At 59.4% G+C, this 21142-nt stretch overlaps 2 protein-coding genes across 2 annotated transcripts in view; both read left to right on the plus strand.

The window, feature by feature from the left end:
* The first annotated feature begins 1149 nt into the window (after positions 1-1149).
* DGUOK (deoxyguanosine kinase) lies at positions 1150-7293 on the plus strand. The gene is made up of 7 exons (XM_068156523.1): positions 1150-1231; positions 2013-2125; positions 2220-2401; positions 4642-4789; positions 5762-5877; positions 5980-6079; positions 6844-7293. The coding sequence occupies exons 1-7, from the start codon at positions 1150-1152 to the stop codon at positions 6904-6906; spliced, it is 804 nt and encodes a 267-aa protein (XP_068012624.1). The 3' UTR covers positions 6907-7293.
* A 1810-nt stretch (positions 7294-9103) lies between these two features.
* The window catches only part of TET3 (tet methylcytosine dioxygenase 3), a 46530-nt gene continuing 34491 nt past the window's right edge, over positions 9104-21142 (plus strand). The window contains 1 exon segment of the mRNA XM_068156462.1: positions 9104-9333. Coding sequence (XP_068012563.1) covers positions 9304-9333 — 30 coding nt within the window. The 5' untranslated portion in view covers positions 9104-9303.

The raw sequence follows: 21142 nt of genomic DNA on the forward strand, positions 1-21142 counted from the left end.
CCCCTACTCTGCAAGCTTTGGGGGTTGGGAAGGGTTGGGGGGCTGAGAATAATGTGAGGAGAGGGGTGGGGGAACCTCCACCTCCTGTTGGTGCCCATGAGCCTGTGTGGGTGCCCCTGGCACCAGGTTGATGTCCTCGACTCTGCCTTGGTGCTTCCTACCCTACACTGATGTCCTTGACCCCAGCTTGCCGTCCCCAACCCCACGCTGGTGTCTCCAACCCTGTCTTGATGTCTTTGACCCAATGTTGGTGACCTCAGTGTTGTCTTAGTGTCCCTGACCACATGTTGGTGCCTCTGATGTCACACTGATGCCCTCCACCCTGTATTGATATCCCCAACTCCATGCCAATGTACCTGATCCCGTGAAGTTGGCCCCAGCCCTGTGCTGATGTTTTTGACGTCATGCTGGTGCTCCCAGCCCTCCATTGGTGCCTCCAACCCCATGCCAATGTCCTTAGCCCTATGTTGGTGCCCCTAATATCTTGTTGGTGCTCCCAACCCCATGCTGGCATCCTGCTGGTGCCCCCATGATGGTACCTGCCTGTGTTGTTGCCCTTGACCTCATAATGGTGCCCCCAGCCTCGTGTTGGTTGGTGCCCTTGGACCCATACTGGTCCCCCTAAACCCATATTGATGTCCTTGACCCATACTGGTGCCCCTAGTCCCATACTGGTGCCCTCAACCCTTATTGATGTCCCTGACCTATAGTGGTGCCCCTAAGCCCAGGCTGATGTCTGTGACCCATACTGGTGCCCCAAATCCTATACTGGTGCCCTCAGCCCTTACTGAAGACCCCAGTCCCACCCTGGTGCCCCTAACCCCATGTCGATGCCCTTGGCCCATATTGGTGCCCCCAGTCCCATACTGGTGCCCTCAACCCTTATTGATACCCTTGGACCCATACTGGTGTCCCCAGTCCCATACTGGTGCCCCTAACCCTGTAATTGACGCCCTTGGACCTGTGCTGGTAGCCCCGCCCCTTCCCTGAATCCCCGCCCCCTGTTTTGCATACGCTCCATATCCCCCCAGTCACTCCCGCGACTCTTTCCCCTCCCCTACGCTTCCCGCATGGTGACGTCAGGGGGCGGGGGCAGCGCGCGGCACTCATTAGCCACGGGGCGGGAGCAGCGCGCGGCAGCATTAGCATATGACGCGCGAAGGCGGAAGCAGCGGCGGCGGAATGGGGCGGGGAGGGAGCGCGTTGCGCCTGGCGCTGGAGGGGAACATCGGTACCGGGGCAACTGGGGACCAGGGCAGCAAGGAAGGGGCCGTGGATTTGGGGCGCAGTGAGGGGGTGCGGGTTTGTCTGCGAAGGGTTTGGGCTGCGATATAGGGGGAGGGGTTTGGGGGGAGGGTACACAAGGGACAATGAGGGGTCGGTGGCTTTTGGGGTGCAGAGGCAGCTTGGGAAGGAAGGGCTCCCGAAGGAAGCAGGGTTGGGGGATGGAGGATTTGGAAGTGGGGGGGATTCGGGGTGGGGGTGAATACTGCGGGGGTCTCTGGGGTGACAAGGAGAGGCTTGGTGAATTTTGGAGCGCAGGGACAATTTGGGGGGGGGGGGGGCGGGTGAGCCTGGGAAGGGTGGGGGTGAGCGTTAGGGGTCCAATGTAGGTGGGAGGATTTGGGATGGGGGTGAGTACAGCAGGGGTCCCGGGGTGACAAGGGGGGATTGGTGGATTTTGAGGTGCAGGAGCAATTTGGGAGGGGGGTACCTAGGGAAGGGTGTGGGTGGGATAAAGGATTTGGGGTGAGATGGATTTATTGAGGGGGTTTATGGGGGCAGGGAGGCCCTGGCATGACCCCAACGTCTGTAATTAATTATTGGGGTTTTGGGGAGGGGGGACACAGCCTGAGCCCCCTCAGGGTCCAGTTTAATGTCTGTAATTAATTGCTGGGGCACAGGAGGTATACCCCAAAACCCTTCCTTAACCCATGGGCAGCAGCTGGGGTCGGGGGAGGGGGGGGATCACAGAGGGTGACTCTGCTCTGTGTCTCCACCTCTCCTCACAGCCGTGGGAAAATCGACCTTCCTGAGGCTGCTGGGTGCCACCTTCCCCCAGTGGCACTTGGTGACCGAGCCTGTGACCCAATGGCGCAAGGTGCCAGGCAGCGGCACGGCCGAGGTAACCCCAGCGGGCACCGAGGGCATGGCGGCAACCTGCAGCACCCCAGCACGGGGGGGGGGGACAGCCTCACCTCACAGCTCTTCCTCTATAGGCAGCTGTGGGCTCCACCAACCTTCTCCAGATGATGTACCAGGAGCCAGCACGATGGTCCTACACCTTCCAGACCTTCTCCTGCATCAGCAGGATGAAGATGATGCTGGAGCCACCTCCCGAGCAGCTCCCTGGCACCCCCTGCCCCGTCAGGGTCTTTGAGCGCTCGGTCTACAGCGACAGGTACCAGCCCCTCTCCCCCACCCCTCCCCCCAGAATCACAGGAGTGTTTTGGTGGGAAGAGACCCCCAAGATCATCCAGTCCATCCAGCAGCCCAACACCACCATGGCCACCGAACCATGGCCCCAAGTGCCATGGCCACAGGTTTCTGGAACACCTCCAGGGATGGGGACTCCCTGGGCAGCCTGTTCCAGGCTTTGAGAATCCTTTCAGTGAAGAAGTTTCTTCTAATGTCCAACCTAAACCTCCCACTGTGCAGCTTAAGGCCATTTCCTCTTGTCCTGTCTCTTGTTCCTTGGCAGACAAGCCCAGTCCCCAGCTGGCTCTAGCCCTGTCTCAGAGAGCTGCAGAGAGCCAGAAGGTCTCCTCTCAGCCTCCTCCAGGCTCAACATCCCCAGCTCCCTCAGCTGCTCCTCCCCAGCCCTGTTCTCCAGACCCTTCCCCAGATTTGTTGCCCTTCTCTGGCCCTGCTCCAGCCCTCAATATCCTTCTTGGGGTGAGGAGCCCAACCCTGACCCCAGCACTCGAGGTGTGGCCTCCCCAGTGCTCAGCACATCCAGAGGGGGAAAGTGAAGGCATCAAACAGGACAGTGAGCACCTGCAGCACCCTGGTTGTGTCTCCTGGGACCCTCAGACTGAGCAGAGTCACCAGCCCTAGTGGAGCCCTTGATGGGCAATCTGGGGCTTTGTTAGCCCCCAGCTAATTACACCTGGTGGTTGCCCCATCCTCACTGGGGTCAGGTGGTGGCTGGAAACCCCTTGGGCAGTGGGTGGCTTGGGCATGGAGCTGCACTGGGTCACCCCTAACACTGCACAGCCCCAAATTAAGAGTTTTAACCTTAATTAAACACCCACGGTCCCAATGGGTGCAAAACCAGTGACAAAGGGGAGTCAGAAAGGGTCTGGAGAACAGCTCTTGATGAGGGGAGGCTGAGGGAACTGGGGGTGTTTAGCCTAGAGAAGAGGAGGCTGAGGGGAGACCTCATTGGTCTCTCCAGCTCCTTGAAAGAAGCTTGGAGTGAAGTGGGGGTTGGGCTCTTTTGCCTAGGAACAAACAACAGGACAAGAGAACCTTGGCCTCAAGCTGGAGCAAGGGAGGCTCAGGTTGGATGTGAGGAGCAATTTCTTCGCTGGAAGGGTTGTCAAGGCCTGGCCCAGCCTGCCCAGAGAGGTGGTTGGGTCCCCATCCCTGGCGGTGCTTGAATGCCACAGGGATGTGGTGCCTGGGAGTATGGCTTAGCTGTGGCCATGGCAGAATCACAGAGACATCCAGGTTGGACAAGACCCTCAGGATCACCAAGTCCAACCCAGAGCTCTATTCTGCAAAGCTCACCCCTAAACCATAGCCCCAAGCACCACATCCAAACCACCTTTAAACACACCCAGGGTTGGTGACTCCACCACCTCCCTGGGCAGGACATTCCAGTCCCTGACCACTCTTTTTCCTGCTGTCCAGTCCAAACCTACCCAGGCGCAGCTTGAGGCCATTCCCTCTTGTTCTATCACTGATGACCTGTGAGAAGAGACTAGCACCAACCTCTCCACAACCTCCTTTCAGGGAGTTTTAGCCAGCCAGGAGGTCTGCCCTCAGCCTCCTCTTTTCCCATCTAACCATCCCCAGCTCCTTCAGTCTCTCTTCATCAGATTTATTCTCCCAGGCCCTTCACAGCTTCCTTGCCCTCCTCTGCCCTGGCTCCAGCACCTCCACATCTCTCTGGCACTAAGGTGCCCCAAACTGGACACAACACTCAAGGTGTGGCCTCACCAGAGCTGGGTACCAGGGGACAATCCCCTCCCTGCTCCTGCTGGACACAGCATTGCTGATCCCAGCCAGGAGGCCTTTGGCTTTCTTGGCCACCTGGGCACACTGCTGGCTCCTATTCAGCTGCCTGTCACCCCCAGGTCCCTTTCTGCCAGCAGCTTTCCAGCCACACTGCCCCAAGCCTGTGGTGTTGCTTGGGGTTGTTGTGCCCCAAGTGCAGGACCTGGCACCTGGCCTTGCTGAAGCTCCTCCTGCTAATGTTGGCCATGGATCCAATCTATCCAAGTCCCTCTGCAGAGCCTCCCTACCCTCATGAAGATCAACACTGCACCTAACTTGGTGTCAGAGTAAGGTTAATGGTTGGACTCAGTCACCTTGAATGTCTTTTCCAAGCTGAGTGGTTCTGTGAAGCCCCCCTGGGCGTGGGGGTGGGTTGGAGGCCCCATGGCCTTGGTGCCAGCTCTCTCCACCCCTCCCCAGGTACGTCTTTGCCAAGAACCTCTCTGAGGCTGGGCACCTGCAGCCCCTGGAGTGGGCCATCTACCAGGACTGGCACGAGTTCCTGCTGCGCCACCTGGGCACCCACCTTGCCCTCCACGGCTTCCTCTACCTTCGGGCCACACCTCAGGTGGGTGCTGTGAGACCCCCGTGCCAGCCCCACCCTGCCCACTTGGGAAGGGGATGTGGCAGCTGAGGGACTCTGCCTGGAGCCCAGTGAGCCCTGGGAGCTGTCAGAGCGTTGGGGCTTCGCCATCATCTCCTAGCCTGGAGGAGTGGGACCTGGCCCCCTTCCCATGGGAGTCTCAGAGGGAGATTGGTTGTGGATCCTAGGGCAGAGTTTGGGGAGGGAGAGGTGGATCCTAGAGTGGAACTTGGAGAGAGAGGGTGGATCTTAGAGGGGAGTTTGGAGAGGGAGGGCTGGATCCTAGAGGGGAGTTTGGAGAGGGAGAGCTGGATCCTAGAGGGGACTCTGAGGAGAGGGAGGGCTGGATCCTAGAGGGGACTCTGAGGAGAGGGAGGGCTGGATCCTAGAGGGGACTCTGAGGAGAGGGAGGGCTGGATCCTAGAGGGGAGTCTGGAGAGGGAGGGCTGGATCCTAGAGGGGACTCTGAGGAGAGGGAGGGCTGGATCCTAGAGGGGACTCTGAGGAGAGGGAGGGCTGGATCCTAGAGGGGAGTCTGGAGAGGGAGGGCTGGATCCTAGAGGGGACTCTGAGGAGAGGGAGGGCTGGATCCTAGAGGGGACTCTGAGGAGAGGGAGGGCTGGATCCTAGAGGGGAGTCTGGAGAGGGAGGGCTGGATCCTAGAGGGGACTCTGAGGAGAGGGAGTGCTGGATCCTAGAGGGGAGTCTGGAGAGGGAGGGCAGGCTGCAGCATCCTCAGGGCTGCCCAGTGCCCAACCATGCTCCCTCTGGGGCTGCTCTGCTGGCCTCCAGCTGCCTGTGTCCATAACCTCCTGGCTCCCCTGCCTTCTGTTTCCCTTCCACTTCTCCCATTAACATCCTGGCTGTCCTACATCCCATGAACCTCCCTTGCTCCTCTCTCCCTTGAACCTCCATCTCCCTCCCCTCCACTCCCTCCCGTGACTCTCCCGGGTGCAGCGGTGCCTGGAGCGGCTGCGGCGGAGGGCGAGGAGCGAAGAGGGTGGCATCCAGCTGGGATACCTGCAGCAGCTCCATGCCCAGCACGAGCAGTGGCTGGTGGACAGGACCACAGAGTGAGTGCCAGCCTGGCCCCAGCGCGCTCCCCCAGGCACCGCTGTGCTGATCCCCCTGCCTCGGGGGTTGGTTCTAGCCCCTTCTCTCCTTCCTGCCTTCAGGGTCCACTTTGAGGAGGTGAAGCAGGCCCCTGTCCTGGTGCTGGAGGTGGAGAAGGACTTTGAGCACGATGTGGCCATGCAGAGGGTCCTCATGGCACAGGTGGGCATGGCCAATGTGGCAGAGCTTGGTGGCATCCTGCTGCCAGGAGCATGGCCTCCCGGCCTCCACCTCACCTTCCTCTCCCCCTGGGATAAATAATTCACACCCCCTCGGTCCAGGCTGCTTCAAACCATCCCAAAGCCAGCCCAGCACCATCCCACTGCCACCCTAATGCCATCTGAGCATTTTGCTAGCACCATCCCAGTTCCACCCTGCTGCTATTCCAGCACCATGCCAGTGTGATCCTAGCACCCTCTCAGTGCCGTCCCAGTGCCATTCCAGCACTGTCCTGGTGCCATCTCAGGACCACCCTGGTGCAATCCTGGTGTCATCCCAATAGCATCCCACTTCCATCCCAGTGCCATGCCACTGCCCTCCTGCTACCATCCTGGTGCAGCTCTGGTGGCATCCAAGCACCATCCATGTGCCATCCTCAATCCCAGTGTTATTCTGGTGCCATCCTGGTGCCATACCAGCACTGTCCCAGAACCATTCTGTTGCCATCCTCATAGCTGCTGTGGTGTCATCCTGGTGCTATCCCAGCACCATCCTGGCACCCTCCTGGTGCCATCCTAGTACTGCTGTGGTGTCATCCTTGTGCCATCCCAGCACCCTCCTGATGCTACCCTACTATTATCCCAGCACCCTCCTGGTGCCATCCTAGTATTCCTGTGGTGTCATCCAAGTGTGATCCCAGCACAATTGGGTGCCATCCTGATGCCATCCCAGCTAGTGCCATGCTCTCAGTCTTGCTCTCCTTGCAGGTGGAAGCTTTTGTGAGGTCACTGCAAGCTGCAGCTTCGCCATCTGATCCCAGTCCTCACTGAGCTCTGGCAGCAGCCTCCCAGCCCAGCAGTACCCACCAGTGCCCAGAGGGAAAGGGGCATCACCTCTGTGAGCTCCAGCCCAAGATCCTGACAGCAGGGGGACAAATCCTGGACCCCCTTGGCCCCTGTGTTTGGGGCAGGGGCTGGTTGGAAGGGGGGCTGAGTTTTGGGGTGCTGTGTAGTGGGCTCTGTGTGTGTGCTTTGGGGACCACCCCCACCACCCCTTTCCCACCCCACAGGGATTCCCAGCTGGGAACACTGGAGCCCCTGGTGACATTCCAGGGGAAAATGTTGCAGTTCTGTTAATTTATTGTTTATTTAATAATTCCCCCCCCACACCCCTTTAATTAAAAGCAAAGAATCTTTGAGCTCCTCTGTCCTGAACCCCGAGGGGCATTCTGAGGGGGATGGGGGGAGGTTGCCAGTAGGTGCTGCCCCATGGGGACACCTTGGGGACACCTTGTTCTCTGATTTTGGGGTATTTGTGGCCAGGGGTGACCCCAGGGAGGGGAGCTGGAGCTGGGCTGGGTTTGGGGGCAAAGCACAGGGATTTGACACCTGCTGGGTGCTCTCTGCTGGGGAGGGGAGGTTGGATCTTTAGGGGGAGCACTTTGGTGTTGGGTAAGGGGGAAGTGCTCTGGGGTGTGGGGGGGGGTGTGGGGATGACCCCCCTCTGCCTTTAGGGGAGGCTGTGCAGGGCTTGGGGTTTGTGTGACCAGAGGGTGGGGGGCTGAGCACCTGCCCCAGAGGTAGGGGGGGAGGTTGTGGGGTTGGGTTGGGGGTGGAGAGGGCAGATTGAGAGGTGTGGGTGGGGAGGATGTAGAGGCAGGGGGCTGTGGGGGAGGATATAGAGCAGGGGTGTGGGGGGCACAGGAGCTGGGCTGCCCCCCATGGGCTGTTCTCCAGTGAGCCTACAAGAACAACAGTTGTGGATCTGCAGCCAAAGACCCTGCAACAACCACCTGGTGCCCACCCCCCATCCAGTGACCCTACAAAAATAACCCAGTGCCCCCCACACACACCTCCCAGGACCCTATAATAACAAACCTGGTACCCCCACCCCTGCAATAACAATCCAGTGCCTCCCTAACCCCTCCCCCCCGCCCCACAATAACAACCCCGTGCCCCCCTCCCCCATCCAGCGACCCCACAATAACAAACTTGTGTCCCTCCTCCTTCCACACCCCCACACTAACAACCTGCTTCCCTCCCCCCCCATCCCACACCCCCTCCAACAAGAACGCGGCGCCCCCCACCCCCAAATCCCACAACCTACAACAATCCCCCCCCGCACTTCCTATCCCCCTCCTTCTTTCCCTCTAAACCCTCCACCACCCTCAGCATTCACCCCCCACAGCCTCCCCCCATAACCCCAGGTGGTCTGCATGACCTCCCTGCCCCCCTCCCCAAAGTATTGCTCACTGAAAAGCATTGTGGGGGGTGGCACAGGGCGCTGGCCTCGACCATCCCCCCGCTTCACCCACCCCCCCCTCCCAAGGCCCCAGAGGGTCCCCCCTGAGCGGGCGCCTGCAGAACAAAGGAAGCAGCAGCAGCAGCATCGTGCAGCTCCGCTGCAGCACCCTCCTGGCGGGGGGGAGGGGGGGGAGGGTGATGTTTTGGAGGGGAGGGGGCAGAAATTAGCTGCATTTCAACCCCACTTTAGCTTCGCGCCCCCCCCCCCCCCGGCCTTAAATCCACCCCCACCCCCCTGCATGCGCTTAGCTCCATCCCACTCCGGTCCCCCAGTCTCCAAGAGGGTGCTGTACCCCCTCCCCCCGCCCCCTTTGCTTTTGGTCCCTCCGGTAATGATCTTTGTATCTCTAATTGGGGGGGGGGGGGGGGGGGATGATGGGGCGGTGGGGTTTAGGGGGTGCGTGTGGAAAGTTGTGGCTGCGAGTTGCGCGGCGGCGAAGTTGTGTTGAGGCTGCGTGGGTCGGAGGCAAGAGGCGGAATGAAAAAGGCAAAGGGGGTTGGGAAGGAATTGAAGGGGGTGGGATTTGGGGGAGAGGTGGGATTCTGGGGGGGGTGGGATTTGGGGGGAGATGGGATTTTGGGTGGAGGGTGGGGGGACGATGTGGTAGCCCTCCCCTCAGTTTAGTGGGAGTTTAGGGGAAGGAGGGGTGGGGAGACAGCAGGGCCACCCCCCCCTCCCTCCCCTCAAACCACCCCCGCCCCAGGGTGGAAATTAAAACTCGGGGTGACTTGGAGTCAGCTGCTTTGTCTCTGTCCCCCACAGAAGCCCACGGTGTCCCCAGCGTGGGGGGGGGGACACACACAGGCAGGACGTGATGCCCCCCTGCCTGGGCATCCGCTTCGTCTGCCAGCCCTGGCCAGCCGCCGGCTCCCCCCGCTCCACCGCGGCGCGGGGGGGAGGCGGAATCTAACGTTCCCCCCACGATGGAGAGATGTGACGGGCTTCGCCGGGAGGTGAGTGCTCCCCGATTCGTGTCTACACCCCCACACCCCCCCAAACTCATCTGTCCCCCCCCCCCCTTCCCGTGACACCATCACCTTTTGGAGTGATTTGTGTCCTCTTTGGGTTGCTTCTGCCATCGCCGTATCTCGCCGGGGGCTCCCTGGGGTGGGCAGGGAAAGCCCCTGCTGGGTTTGTATTTTTGGGGTTATTTCCATGGGAAACGGCACCTTAAAAGCCACTTTGAGATCTTAACACCCCACCCCCCCAAAAAAAACCCACCCAATCCCACGTCGCTGGGGCATCCCCAGATCGCTGCGGGGTGTGGGTGGCAGCTGGACCAATCCCCACCTCCACCGGCAGCTGCTTTGGGTCAAAAAGGGCAAAACGCTGCTTGAAACCCCCCCCCCGGGGGCCATCCCCAAAATGAAGGGGAACTAAGGAAGGGGACACAGGGGGAGGGCAGGACCATGCCCGGGGTTGGGAAGGGGCTGGGGAGGGAAAGGAGGAACATCCCCAACAAGTCGTGGCACTTTCACCACCAAAACTTACTCCACCAGCAAACACCATCGGTGCTTCTGGTTTGGCCGGGCCGGGGTGGTTGTAACTGGGATTCACATCGTGCCTGTCGTGCCCGAGCAGGTGGAGGATGGGGGTGTGTGTGCTGCTTCAGTTTGGGGCGGGGAGGGTCGTCTGTAGTGGTGAGGAAGAAACATCTGCTTGGGGTTTAAGAGTTTTGCTCCCCTAAATTGATGAGGTTTGGGGTTTGGTTTGGTTTTGGGGGTAGGTGGGGGGAGGTGGGGTGTGTGTTTGGGGGGGTGTGGGGGGGTGAGTGGTAGCCTCTCACCTCTGAATTGTATCCGGTGGAGTTTTGCCCTTGGCATGGTTGGTGGGAGGACGGGTCGGGAATGTGGGGACATGGGGACGTGGGGAGGGGAGGTTGGGCTGGCGCTCGGGCACATGGCAGGGCAAAGGGAAGGACTTTGCCCTCGGCAAAGCGCCGGTGAAAGGGCTGACGGTGAGGATTGGAGCCCAGGCAGCTTCCCGGGGGGAGCGTGCAGAGAACGAGAGGATTTCTGGAGGTGCCGCTGGGGCTGGGGTCGGCAGTGCGGGGATTGCCCCAGGAAGGTGCCGGTGGCTCTTGCGCCCACCCCGAGCTGGCCTCGTGGTGCCAGCGGCCGAGCGAGGGCTGTGTCTTGTTCCCACGTCCCTGCGCCTTTCCCGGGGTGGTTTGGCAGACGAAGCGAGCTGGGAGCCAGCCCCGTTTCCTCGACACCGGTTCTGCTCGTTCCTCCGGCTCGGCCGGGCCCGGCACAGCCGGAGTCTCCCTCACACCTCCACCGCCGAGCCTCCCTTGTGCCGTCTCGCTTGGTCTCTGATTTCCACGCTGGGTGATGCATCCCCATCCGTAGCGATTTGGGGAAAGGAGGGGGAAGGAAGACACCGAAGGTTGAGGTTTTGCTCTGTCCACATCCGTCGGTGCTGCCGGACCCTCTCCCACGCTCCATGCCTTTGCCATTTGCATAACTAATCAACACCTCGGGAACCTGCTTGTTACCGGCAAAGCCTCGTTCAGCACCGGGGAGCTGCCGGATTTCCCTCAATCTACCCAGCAAAGCCCGGGGCTGGTGGAGGGGAGGGTGCTGCAGCTCATCTCCCCCAGCCTGGAGTTAAGTAAACCCTGTGGGAAAGTCCATTCCCGGCAGGAATGGTTACACCAGGACCCCAAATCCCAGATTCCATTCCTGGCAGGAATGGTTACACCATGACCCCAAATCCCCTTTGCCAGGTGGAGGCAGCCGGTGTCTTTGGCATGTCCCCAGTGTTTAGGACTGAATTTGGGAGTTGTCCTGGTGCCAGGCTCTGGAGCTTTGGGATAATCTCATTTAAAGCCTCACTAATTAAAGGCACTGAACTTGTCCCTCTCGAGGGGTTTCCCTGGTGGGGTCGGGGTAGGGTTTTCATTACACTGGCATAAAATTGTCCCAGAAATGGGTCTGGCACGTCCAAAAAAGCAGCAGGGCGATGGATGGGATGAAGGATGGGATGAAGGATGGGATGAAGGAAGGATGGGCTGGGACTCGTGGCATTTTCAGCCATGCCATCCCAGCATCACCCAAAGGACCATCACTTGCCTGCCGTGGTCCAGCCGCAGCGATGCTCTCTGTCTCCCACTGGCAACATTCCCTATCTCCGGAGCAAATTCCATGTGGATGCCGACAGATGCACTGCCCTGTCCGGCAGGAGGAGGAGGAGGAGGATGGGAGGCAGGAGGTGTCTGCTTTAATTAAACCCCCGCCGCGATTGCCTCGTCGAGCTGCTGCGCGGCGGTGCCGAGCGTGGCCGGGCAAAGGGGGCTTTGGAAATGGGTTGGAAATGGGGGCAAAACCAGCTCCTGGCACCAGTTTGTCCTGTTTATTCCCGTGGGAGTCGCTGGGCCGGGAGCAAAGGTCGGATCCTGGCTTTGCCATGGGGCTCCTGGCTCATCTGGGGCCTTCCTGGGAAGAGACAAGCTCCGGCAAATATCCATCCCGGCTCCCTGGGCGCCTTCTCCAGCAGGACTTGGCACCTGGGTTATCCATCCCACCGGGCCTGGGATTCCTTGGATCCCTCCTTCTGCTGCACATCCCTATGGAAAACCGTTTTCACTGGGATGCTCCCGAGGAAACCTGTGGGACCTTCGAGTTCCTAGAAGTTTTTCTGGCATTTTGGCCGGGAATGGGCTTGGAAAGCTCCAAACCTGGAGCGCCCCAGGAGCATCCCCCCCCAGCCCTGGATGGGGAAGGGTTTCTTTAGGAATTTGCTTTCCTTTAACCCCGTTTTCCTTCTCCCCTGCCCCAAATTCCTTCTACTAAGACCTGCCAGCTCCAGACTGGGGTGGGAAAAGCTGGAGCTGATCCCATCAGGGCTGGTTTAGGAACTCCAGCCCTGGCTTAACCCTTTCACTGCCCCATTCCCACTGCTTTTCCCATGGGAAAATGCATTGTCCACCTTCTTCTCACCAGGGCTTTGATTTTGGGGAGAAGGGGACAGCTGGGTGACATGGGGGGGGGGTGTGTGTGGGGGGGGTGGGGGTGGGTGTGTTCTTGTGAGAGATTTAAGCTTATCAAAGCTCTAATCTCCCCAAATTAATGACACCCCAAACTTAAGAAGGGCCCTAAATTAACAACACCCTCAAATTAACATCCCCAAACTAACGAGGACCCCAAATGAACGATACCCCCAAGTTCAAGAGGATGCTGGGGGAAGTTAACAACAGGGAGAAAATTGGGGGGAGAGGCAAGTGTGGCTTTGGGGGGGGCAGGTCAAGTGTGGCTTTAGGGGGGGCAGGTCAAGTGTGGCTTTGGCGTGGGGCAGAGCCTGGGTTTGGCGAAGTGTGGTTTGGGGAGGGCTAAGCCTGGTGTTGAGGAGGGAAGTGTGGTTATGGGGGGGAGGCAGACTGTGGTTTAGGGGGGCACAGTATGGTTTAGGAGGACAAAGTGTGGTTTTCTGGGGGGCAGAGGAATGGCAAAGAATGGTTTTGAGGGGGCAGAATGTGGTCTGGGGAGCTAAAGGGTGGTTTGGGGGGAGGCTAAGCATGATTTTGGGGATGCGAAGTGTGGTTTTAGCTGGGCAGAGGATGGGTTTGGGGAGGGCAAAGTGTCGTTTTGGGGGGCCAGAGCCTGGTGGGGGGGCAAAGACTGGTTTTCTGGGGGCATAGTATAGTTGGGGGAAAAGAGTGGTGTGTGGGAAGGCTGAGCATGATTTTGGGGGTTCAAAGTGTGGCCTTGGCTGGGCAGAGCTTGGTTGGGGGGGGCAGAGCATGGGGGGGGAAGAGTGGTTTTGTGGGGGGAGGATACAGCTTGGGAGGGAAAGAGTGGTTTGTGGGGTGGCTTAAGCATAGTTTTGGGGAGAGACTAAGCATCGTTTGGGGGTGGGCAAAGTGTGGTTTTGGTAGAGCAGAGCATTGTTCGGGGGGGGCAAAGCGTGGATTTGGGGTTCCCCCAGCTGCTGTAGGGGGTCCAGCCCCATGATGTTGCTGTTCCCCCTCCCCACCGTGGGCTGCTGCCTCAGTGTCCCGGGGGGTGGGGGAGACACGACACGGGACACCCACACGCCACGGGACACCCACACGACAGGGGCTTGGGGGTCCTGTTGCCTATTTTTGGGGACGGGGGGGGGTGTCTGTGTGGGAGCAGTACCGGGGGGAGGGGGTTGTTTGGGGGGAGTGCGCGGTGGCAGCGTGGGGGAGGCGACACCCCCGCTGCGTGCCCGTGTCCGTGTCCCCTTGTGTGCGTCGGCGTCTCCCCCGTCCCCAGCTCCTGCGCAGCGGCCCCGGCGGGGCGGGGGGCGGGGGGGAGCGGGCGGGCGGTGTCGCGCTGCGTGGGGCAGTGTGCGTGTGGGGGGGAAACATATTTGTCGGGAGGAGGGGGGCGAGTTGCGTGGAGGGGGAAGGAGGAGGAGGAGGAGGAGGAAAAGAAGGAGAAGAGAAGGAGAAGGAGGAGGAGGAGGAGGAGGAGAAGAGGAGCGGAGCAGGGGGGGAAGGAGATGCGGCGGTCAGGCCCCCCCCCGGCTGCAGCAGGGCGGCGGTGAGGGAGCGCGGAGGAGGAGGAGGAGAGGGAGACAAGATGGCTTCCTCCTGAGGGCCGGAGCCGCGCCGGGCCCGGCGGGGGCTGCGAGGGGGCAGCGGCGGGGGGAGCGGCGAGGTAAGCATCCCCGCAACCCCCCCAGAAAAATCCCCCTGCACCCCCCCCTTCACCCCCCCCACCGCGTTCCCCTCGATCCCCCGCCACTGCCCTGTGTATTCCCCATCCCCTGTACCCCCCCCCACCGCGTCCGGGTTGGGGTTGGGGGTGGGGGTGGGGGCAGATGCCGTGTCCGTGCCTCTGTCCGTGCCCGTGTCTCTGTCCGTGTGTCCCCCTCCCCACCTCCCCCGCGGTGTTCGCGCGGTCGGTGCCTCCGCGGGCGCGGAGCGGCGGGGCCGGGAGGACAAAGCGGCGAGGCCAGGGTTGGAGCCGGGGGAGGGGGCGGGGGGCACAGGCGCAGACACCCCCTCCGCACCCCCCCCTAAAACATAACCCCCACCCCGGCCTGGCCCCGGCTCTGCCCTCTCCTTTTTGCGGCGGTTTGGAGTTATTTTGTCATTTTTATCCCTTTTCTTTTTCTCCAGCAGCTTGGAGCGGGTCGGGGGGAGGGGGGGGGGAGGGGGGAGGGGGAGGGAGCCGAGGGGGGAGCCCCTAACCCCCTGCTCCCCTCCCCCCCTCCCCCCTCCCCCCCCTCGCTTATTCCCCCATTGCTTTTCAGCTTTTTTTCCCCCTTTAATTTTGATGCTATTTCTTAACCCCCTCCCGCCCCCCCCCCCCCCCAAATGTGCTGAGCTCAGAGGGTGATGCTGTAACAAGGGCGATGAGGCTCCCCTGGCGTGACGTCACCGTGACGTCACCCAGCCGCCGCAGCTGTCATCCCTCACCGTGACGAGGACACAGGGTCCGGTGGTGGTGTCACCGCGCCCCCCCCCCCCCCTTTGCCCCCCGTGTTTCATCAGCTAGGATGGAGCTGGGCAGAAAAGGGCAGAGCTGGTCCTGCCCCGCGTGGGGGGCAATGGGGAAGGGCTCACTCCAGTCCCTCCCGGTGCCAAGGCTGCTGCTGGTTTGGTGGTGGTGCTGGGGGGGGGTGGGGTGGGGGGAAGGGAAGGATCGGAGCGGCTGCGGCTGCTGGTGGCACCTGGGGGTGAGGGAGAGCCTGCTGGCACGAGCGGCCTGCCCGAAGTTTGGTGAGAGGCTCTGGCACCACGTGTGGCCGAGGGCTGGGGATGCCGCACGCCGCGGAGGCGCCGGCACGTGTGCCGCCCACGCCGGAGCTGTCCGCGCCTTGCCCAACCCCGTGCCAGGGTGCCACCGGGTGCCACCGGCTGCCGGCGTGTGGAAAAGCTCCGCTGCTGAGGTGTGCCGGGGTGTGGAGAGCGCCGGTGCCGGGGTGCGGTGGGCACTGGTGTTGGGTGCTGCAGCGTCCTGCTGGGGTGCAGTGAGCGCCAGTGCCGAGGTGCTGGGAGGCAGCTGGTGCTGGGTACCACAGGGGGCTGGGATGCAGCAAGCACTGGTGCTTGATGGGTGCTGTGGGGTGCCAGGATGTGGTGAGCGCCAGTTCTTGGGTGCTGGTAACATGGGGTGCTGAGATGTGGCAAGAACCAGTGCCAAGGTGCTGGATACTGTGGGGTTCCAGGATTCAGTGCCAGCTGGGATGTGGTGAGTGGCGGTGCTGGGTACCATGGGGTGCCAGGATGTGACAAGCACCAGTTCTGGGCTGTTGTGTACTGCAGAGTTCCAAGAGGCAGGAAGCATCAGTGCCAGGGTGCTGTGTACCATGGGGTGCCTGGGATGTGGTGAGCACTAGTGGTGGGGTGCTGGGTACCACGTCGTGTCTGGATGCAATAATCATCGGTGCTGGGTACTGTGGGGTGCCAGGATGCATCAAGCACCAGTTTTAGGGGGCTGGGTACCATGGGGTGCTGGGATGCAGGAAGAACCGTTCTGGGGGTGCTGGGTACCATGGGGTGTCTGGAAGCAATAAGCACTGGTGCTGGATGCTCTGGGGTGCCAGGATGCAGCGAGCACCGTTCTAGGGGGCTGGGTGCCATGGGGTGCCAGGATGCAGCGAGCACCAGTTCTGGGGGGCTGGGTACCAAGAGATGCAGCCAGCACCAGTGTGGCCCCGAGGTTGCATCATGCTGGGGAGGGCTGGGCAGCGCTGGAGCAGAGTCCTCAGGGGTTGTTCCTGTGGTGGCCCCATAAACGAGCACCGCCGGTGGCCTTTGGCACCTCATTAGCTGCGAGGAGCTTTGCTCTGCCGATTGCAGACCTGGACTCCTTATCGCAGGTAATTAAGGGGAGAGGTGGCTTGGAGGAGCAGCTGGTGGGGCTTTGGGAAAGCAAAATGTGTCCCCCTCCTCCGGCTTTGCCTTGTCTTGGTGGGACTGTGTTGACCCTCTTTGGGATGAGGACCGTGAAGTTGGTGGCTGGTGGGACACATGGTTGTGTTATGAGTTTGTGTCCCAGAAAGCTTTTCCTGGGGTGTCTCCAGTGCTGGCACATGGAGAGTGAGCTGTCCCCATGGCACTGGGGTCTCTGGTCCCCTCTCTGCATGTCTTGGGGTCTGTAGTCCTTGTCTTTATGGCGTCAGGGTCCTTATTCCCCTGGTTCCATGTGCTGGGATCCCCAGTCCCTGTCCCCATGGCATGAAGTCCTTGGTCTCCTGTCTGCATGTGCTGGGGTCCCCTGTCCCCATGGCATCAAGGTCCTTGGTCCCCTGCCTGCATGTGTTGGGGTCCCCAGTCCCTGTCCCCATGGCATCAAGGTCCTTGGTCCCCTGTCTGCATGTGTTGGGGTCCCTTGTCCCCATGGCATCAAGGTCCTTGGCCCCTGCCTGCATGTGTTGGGGTTCCCTGTCCCCATGGCATCAAGGTCCCTGGTCTTCTGTGTGCAGATTTGGGGTCCCCAGTCCCCTGCCTGCATGTGCTGGTGTCCCTGGTGCCTGTCTCCATCGCATCAGAGTCTCTGCTCCCCCCCCCTCCGTGTGATGGTGTCCCTGCTCTTCATCCCTGTGGCACTGTGCCTGTGCTGGTGTCCCTGCTTCCTGTCTCCATGGCACTGGAATATTTGGATTCCTGCCTGCACGTGCCCAGCCCCCATCCCCCCAGCAGAAAGGTCCCTGGCCCCCTGCCGGTGTGTGCTGGGGTCTTTGTTCCCCATCCATGTGGCACTGGGGTCCTCTGACCCCTGCCTGTCTGTACCAGGGTCCCCTGTCCCTGTGGCATTGCGTGTCCCTGCCCCTATGGCATCAGGGCTCCCAACCTCCCCATCCCTGCTGCATCAGGGTCCTTGGTCCCCTGCTGGTGTGAGCAGTGGTGTCCCTTGTCCTATGCTCATGCATACTGGGGTCCCTGATCCCCTCCCTGCATGTTTGGGGGCCCCTAGTCCCCATCCCCATGCCCTTGGGGTTTTCAGTCCCCTACCTGCATGTTCTGGGCTCCCTTGTCCCTGTCTTTGTAACACTTGGGTCCTTGATCCCCTGCCTGCATGTCCTGGCATCCCAGGTCCCCAGGCTTATGGCAGTGGGGCCCCCATTCCCTGCCCACGCATGCCGGGGTCCCTGTGTCCCTCACTCCAGGTGGGCACAGGGAACCTTTCTGTTGGGACACCGAAGCCTCCATCTCTTGTCCCCTCGCAGCAGCCCAATGCACCCCAGCCCTTCTGGGGACCCGTCCCCTCTCTCTCCTCCTCTGCCAGCTCTTTAATCTCGCTGCTTTGAGCTCAGTGAGGAGTGTGCCAGACCATTTTTGAGGATGAAAGAGCTTTTTTATTTATCCCCCCACCTCCCCGGGCCGGCATCCAAGGGGAGATGAAATGAAACGGGAAGAGGCTGGAGGTGAAACAGCTGCGATCTGCTCCATCCCTTCTCCACATCTGCCCACCACACCACTGCCAGTCCCTCAAACTCAGCTCAGCCTTGATTTTTCTCCTCTTTCCTGGGGCCAAAACGCCCTTTTTTTGGGGTGTGTGTTCCCCCACCCCCCCGCCAGTAGCCGGGTTGCTCGGTGCCGGCGGCGCGCGGGGCGGCCGGGAGTCGCGGGGCAGGGTTGTGTGCTGGCGTGGTGGGAGTCGTGTGGCAGGGACAATGCTGTGTGTTTGTTTGCTGCAGCTAAAATGGCAGTTCTTGAAGGGGAAAGAAGGGGGGGGGGGGGGGGGGAGTTAAAAAAGAAGGAAGAGAAGTGCTTCTGCACATCCAGTCGCTGCATCTTGTGATGAAAGGAGATTCTGCTGTCGAACGGAGGAGCTGGGGACTGCCAGCTCCCCAGCTGGCAATTTCCACCCCTGCCAAGTGAGGGAAGGGAAGAAAAAAAAATCACCAAACCAAACCAACCCAGAGAACAGTCCCCACCCCCATCCCCCCCCCCCTTCCAAAGCACCCACAACTCTGTCAAAAAGAAAAATAACCAGGGGTTGGAGCAGGTTGTAATTGCTGCACTCATCAGAACAGAGGCTGGGGGGTGCTGCAGAATGCTTGGAAGGTTCCTTTCCTTGGAGCTGGTGGCATGGTCCTGGGTCACTGCAGTTCCCCCCACCCCTGCTTCCCAGTTGGGCTGAAATGGGTTCAGGAGCATCCTGGGAGCTGCAGTCTGTTGTAAATGTGGTGCTGGAAGGAGATAGTGGTGCAGGAGAGGAGTGGCCAGCATCACTGGGGCAAGGGAGGTTCTCTTCCTCCTCTACTTTGCCCTTCTGAGACCACATCTGGACTGGTCTGTTCAGTTCTGGGCTCTCCAGTTCAAGAGTGTCCAATGGAGGCTATGAGGATGATGAAGGAAGGGACTGAAACCTCTGTCTGATGCAGAGAGACTGAGAGCCCAGGGGCTGTTGAGCTTGGAGAAGAGAAGGCTGAGAGGGGATCTGCTCAATGGTTACAAATATCTGAAGGGTGGGGGGCAAGAAGCAGGGACCAGGCTCTTTTCAGTGGTGTCCTGAGATAGGACAAGGGAAATGGGTGCAATCTGGAACCCAGAAGGTTCCACTTCAACATGAAGAGAAACTTTGGTGTGAGGGTGCTGGAGAAAAGAAAATTCTTTGGTGTGAAGGTGCTGGAGGCCTGGAGCAGGCTGCCCAGAGAGAGAGGTTGTGGAGTCTCCTTGTGTGGAGAGTTTCCAAACCCCCCTGGGCATTGTGCTGCTGGGCAAGCTGCTGTGGGTGTGCTGCTGGAGCAGGGGGCTTGGACTGGGTGATGTCTGGAGATCCCTTCCAACCCCAAGCACTCTATGACTGTACAGGTCTGTAAAGACCCTGAGCCTCTTAGAAACCCCAACTGGTGTTGCAATTAAACCACAGCACTTAACACCATTAAACTTGGCAGTGATGCACTGAGAGCTGTTGCACTGAGCAGTGTTGCACTTGGAGGCCTCTTGTGTGAGGCTGCTGCACTTGGAGTCCTTGCACTTCAGAGCTGTTGCATTTAAAGCCACTGCCCTTAGCGCTCTCACATTGAAGCTCTTGCACTTAAGTGTTGCAGGTGACACCATTGCACTTAATGCTATAGCACTTAAAGCTGTGGCATCTAATGTTGCACTTAGGTGTTGCATGTAACACCATTGCTTGTAAGCTTCTGCACTTAACACCATGGCATCTGGCACTGTCACACTTAAAGTCGTAGCATTTAATGTCATTGCATCAAACACCTTGCACCTAACACTGTCACACTTAATGGTGCTGCATGTAATGACCTGTCTGCATCCTGCTCTTGGGACCAAGAGGGCTAATGGTCTCCTGGGGTGCATCAAGCCAAGTGTGGCCAGCAGGGCCAGGGAGGTTCTCCCCCACCTCTCCTCTGCCCTGCTGAGACCACTCCTGCAATCCTGTGTCCAGTTTGGGGCTCCCCAGTTCAAGAGAGAGTCTTGGGGAGGCTCTGAGGATGATGAAGGGCCTGGAACATCTCTGCTGTGGAGAAAGGCTGAGAGGCCTGGGCCTGTTTGGTCTGGAGAAGAGAAGGCTGAGAGGGGATCTGATCAATGTCTATCAATATCTGAGGGGTGGGGGTCAGGATGAAGGGGCCAGGCTCTTTGTAGTGGTGCCCAGTGATAGGATAAGGAACAATGGGTACAAGCTGGAACCCAGGAGGTTCCATCTCAACATGAGGAGAAACTTCTTTGTTGTGAAGGTGCTGGAGGCCTGGAGCAGGCTGCCCAGAGAGGTTGTGTCTGGAGACTTTCAAGATCCACCTGGATGTGTTCCTGTGTGCCCTGCCCTGGGTGACCCTGCTCTGGCAAGGGGGTTGGACTGGATGATTTCCAGAGGTCTCTTCCAACCCCTTCCATCCTGTGATTCTCTGATCATTTTAATTCACACTCCTGCACCCTGTGCTGTTGCACTTAAAGCCATTGACACTTAAAGCTGTTGCACTTGACACTGATGCCCTCAAGGTCGTTGCATACAGTGCTGTTGCACCTAGCTGCTGCATCTAACGACACTGCACTTAATGCTGTTGCATTTTACATCAGACTTCACACTGTTGTGCTTAAAGCCATTGCACTTTATGCTGTTGCACTGAAGAGCTGCTGTGTTTTACACAGTGCTTGACACTGCCCTACTTAACACTGTTGCACTTAGTTGTTGCAGCTAACACTTGCACTTAGTTGTGCATCTAATGCTGTTGCACTTAGTTGTTGCAGCTAACACTTGCCCTTAGCTGCAGCATCTAATGCTGTTGTCCTTAGTTGTTGCAGCTAACACTGTTGCACTTAAAGCTGTTACATTCTATGTCATACTTAACACCATTGTCCTTAAAGCCCTTGCACTTAAAGCCCTCCACTTAAAGCTGCTGCCTTTACATTGTTGCACTTAGTGCCATTGTGTCTGATGCTTTAAATGTTAAAGCTCTCCTGTCTAATGCTGGTACATTTACAGCCCTTGCCCTCAACACTGTTGCATCTAACCCTGCTGCCCTTCACACTGATGCACTTAAGGCTGGTGTAGATCATGCTGCTGCACTTAGTTGTTGCATCTAACTTATTGCAGTTAAAATCTGGTGCATTTTGTATCGTGCACAACGTTGTTGTGCTTAAAGCTCTTTACCCTGTTGCATTTAGGCTGTTGCACTTAGAGCTGTTGCACTTAAGGTCAGTGCATGCAATGCTGTTACACTTAAAGCTGTTGCACTTAAGGTCAGTGCATGCAATGCTGTTGCACTTAAAGCTGTTGCACTTAAGGTCAGTGCATGCAATGCTGTTGCACTTAACATTGATGCACTTAAGGTTAGTGCAGGTAATGCTGTTGCACTTAAAGCTGTTGCACCTAAGGTCAA

Source organism: Melanerpes formicivorus, unplaced genomic scaffold, assembly GCF_026170545.1.
Source record: "Melanerpes formicivorus ecotype bairdi unplaced genomic scaffold, bMelFor1.0.p_v2 SCAF_34, whole genome shotgun sequence".
NCBI classification, from domain to species: domain Eukaryota; kingdom Metazoa; phylum Chordata; class Aves; order Piciformes; family Picidae; genus Melanerpes; species Melanerpes formicivorus.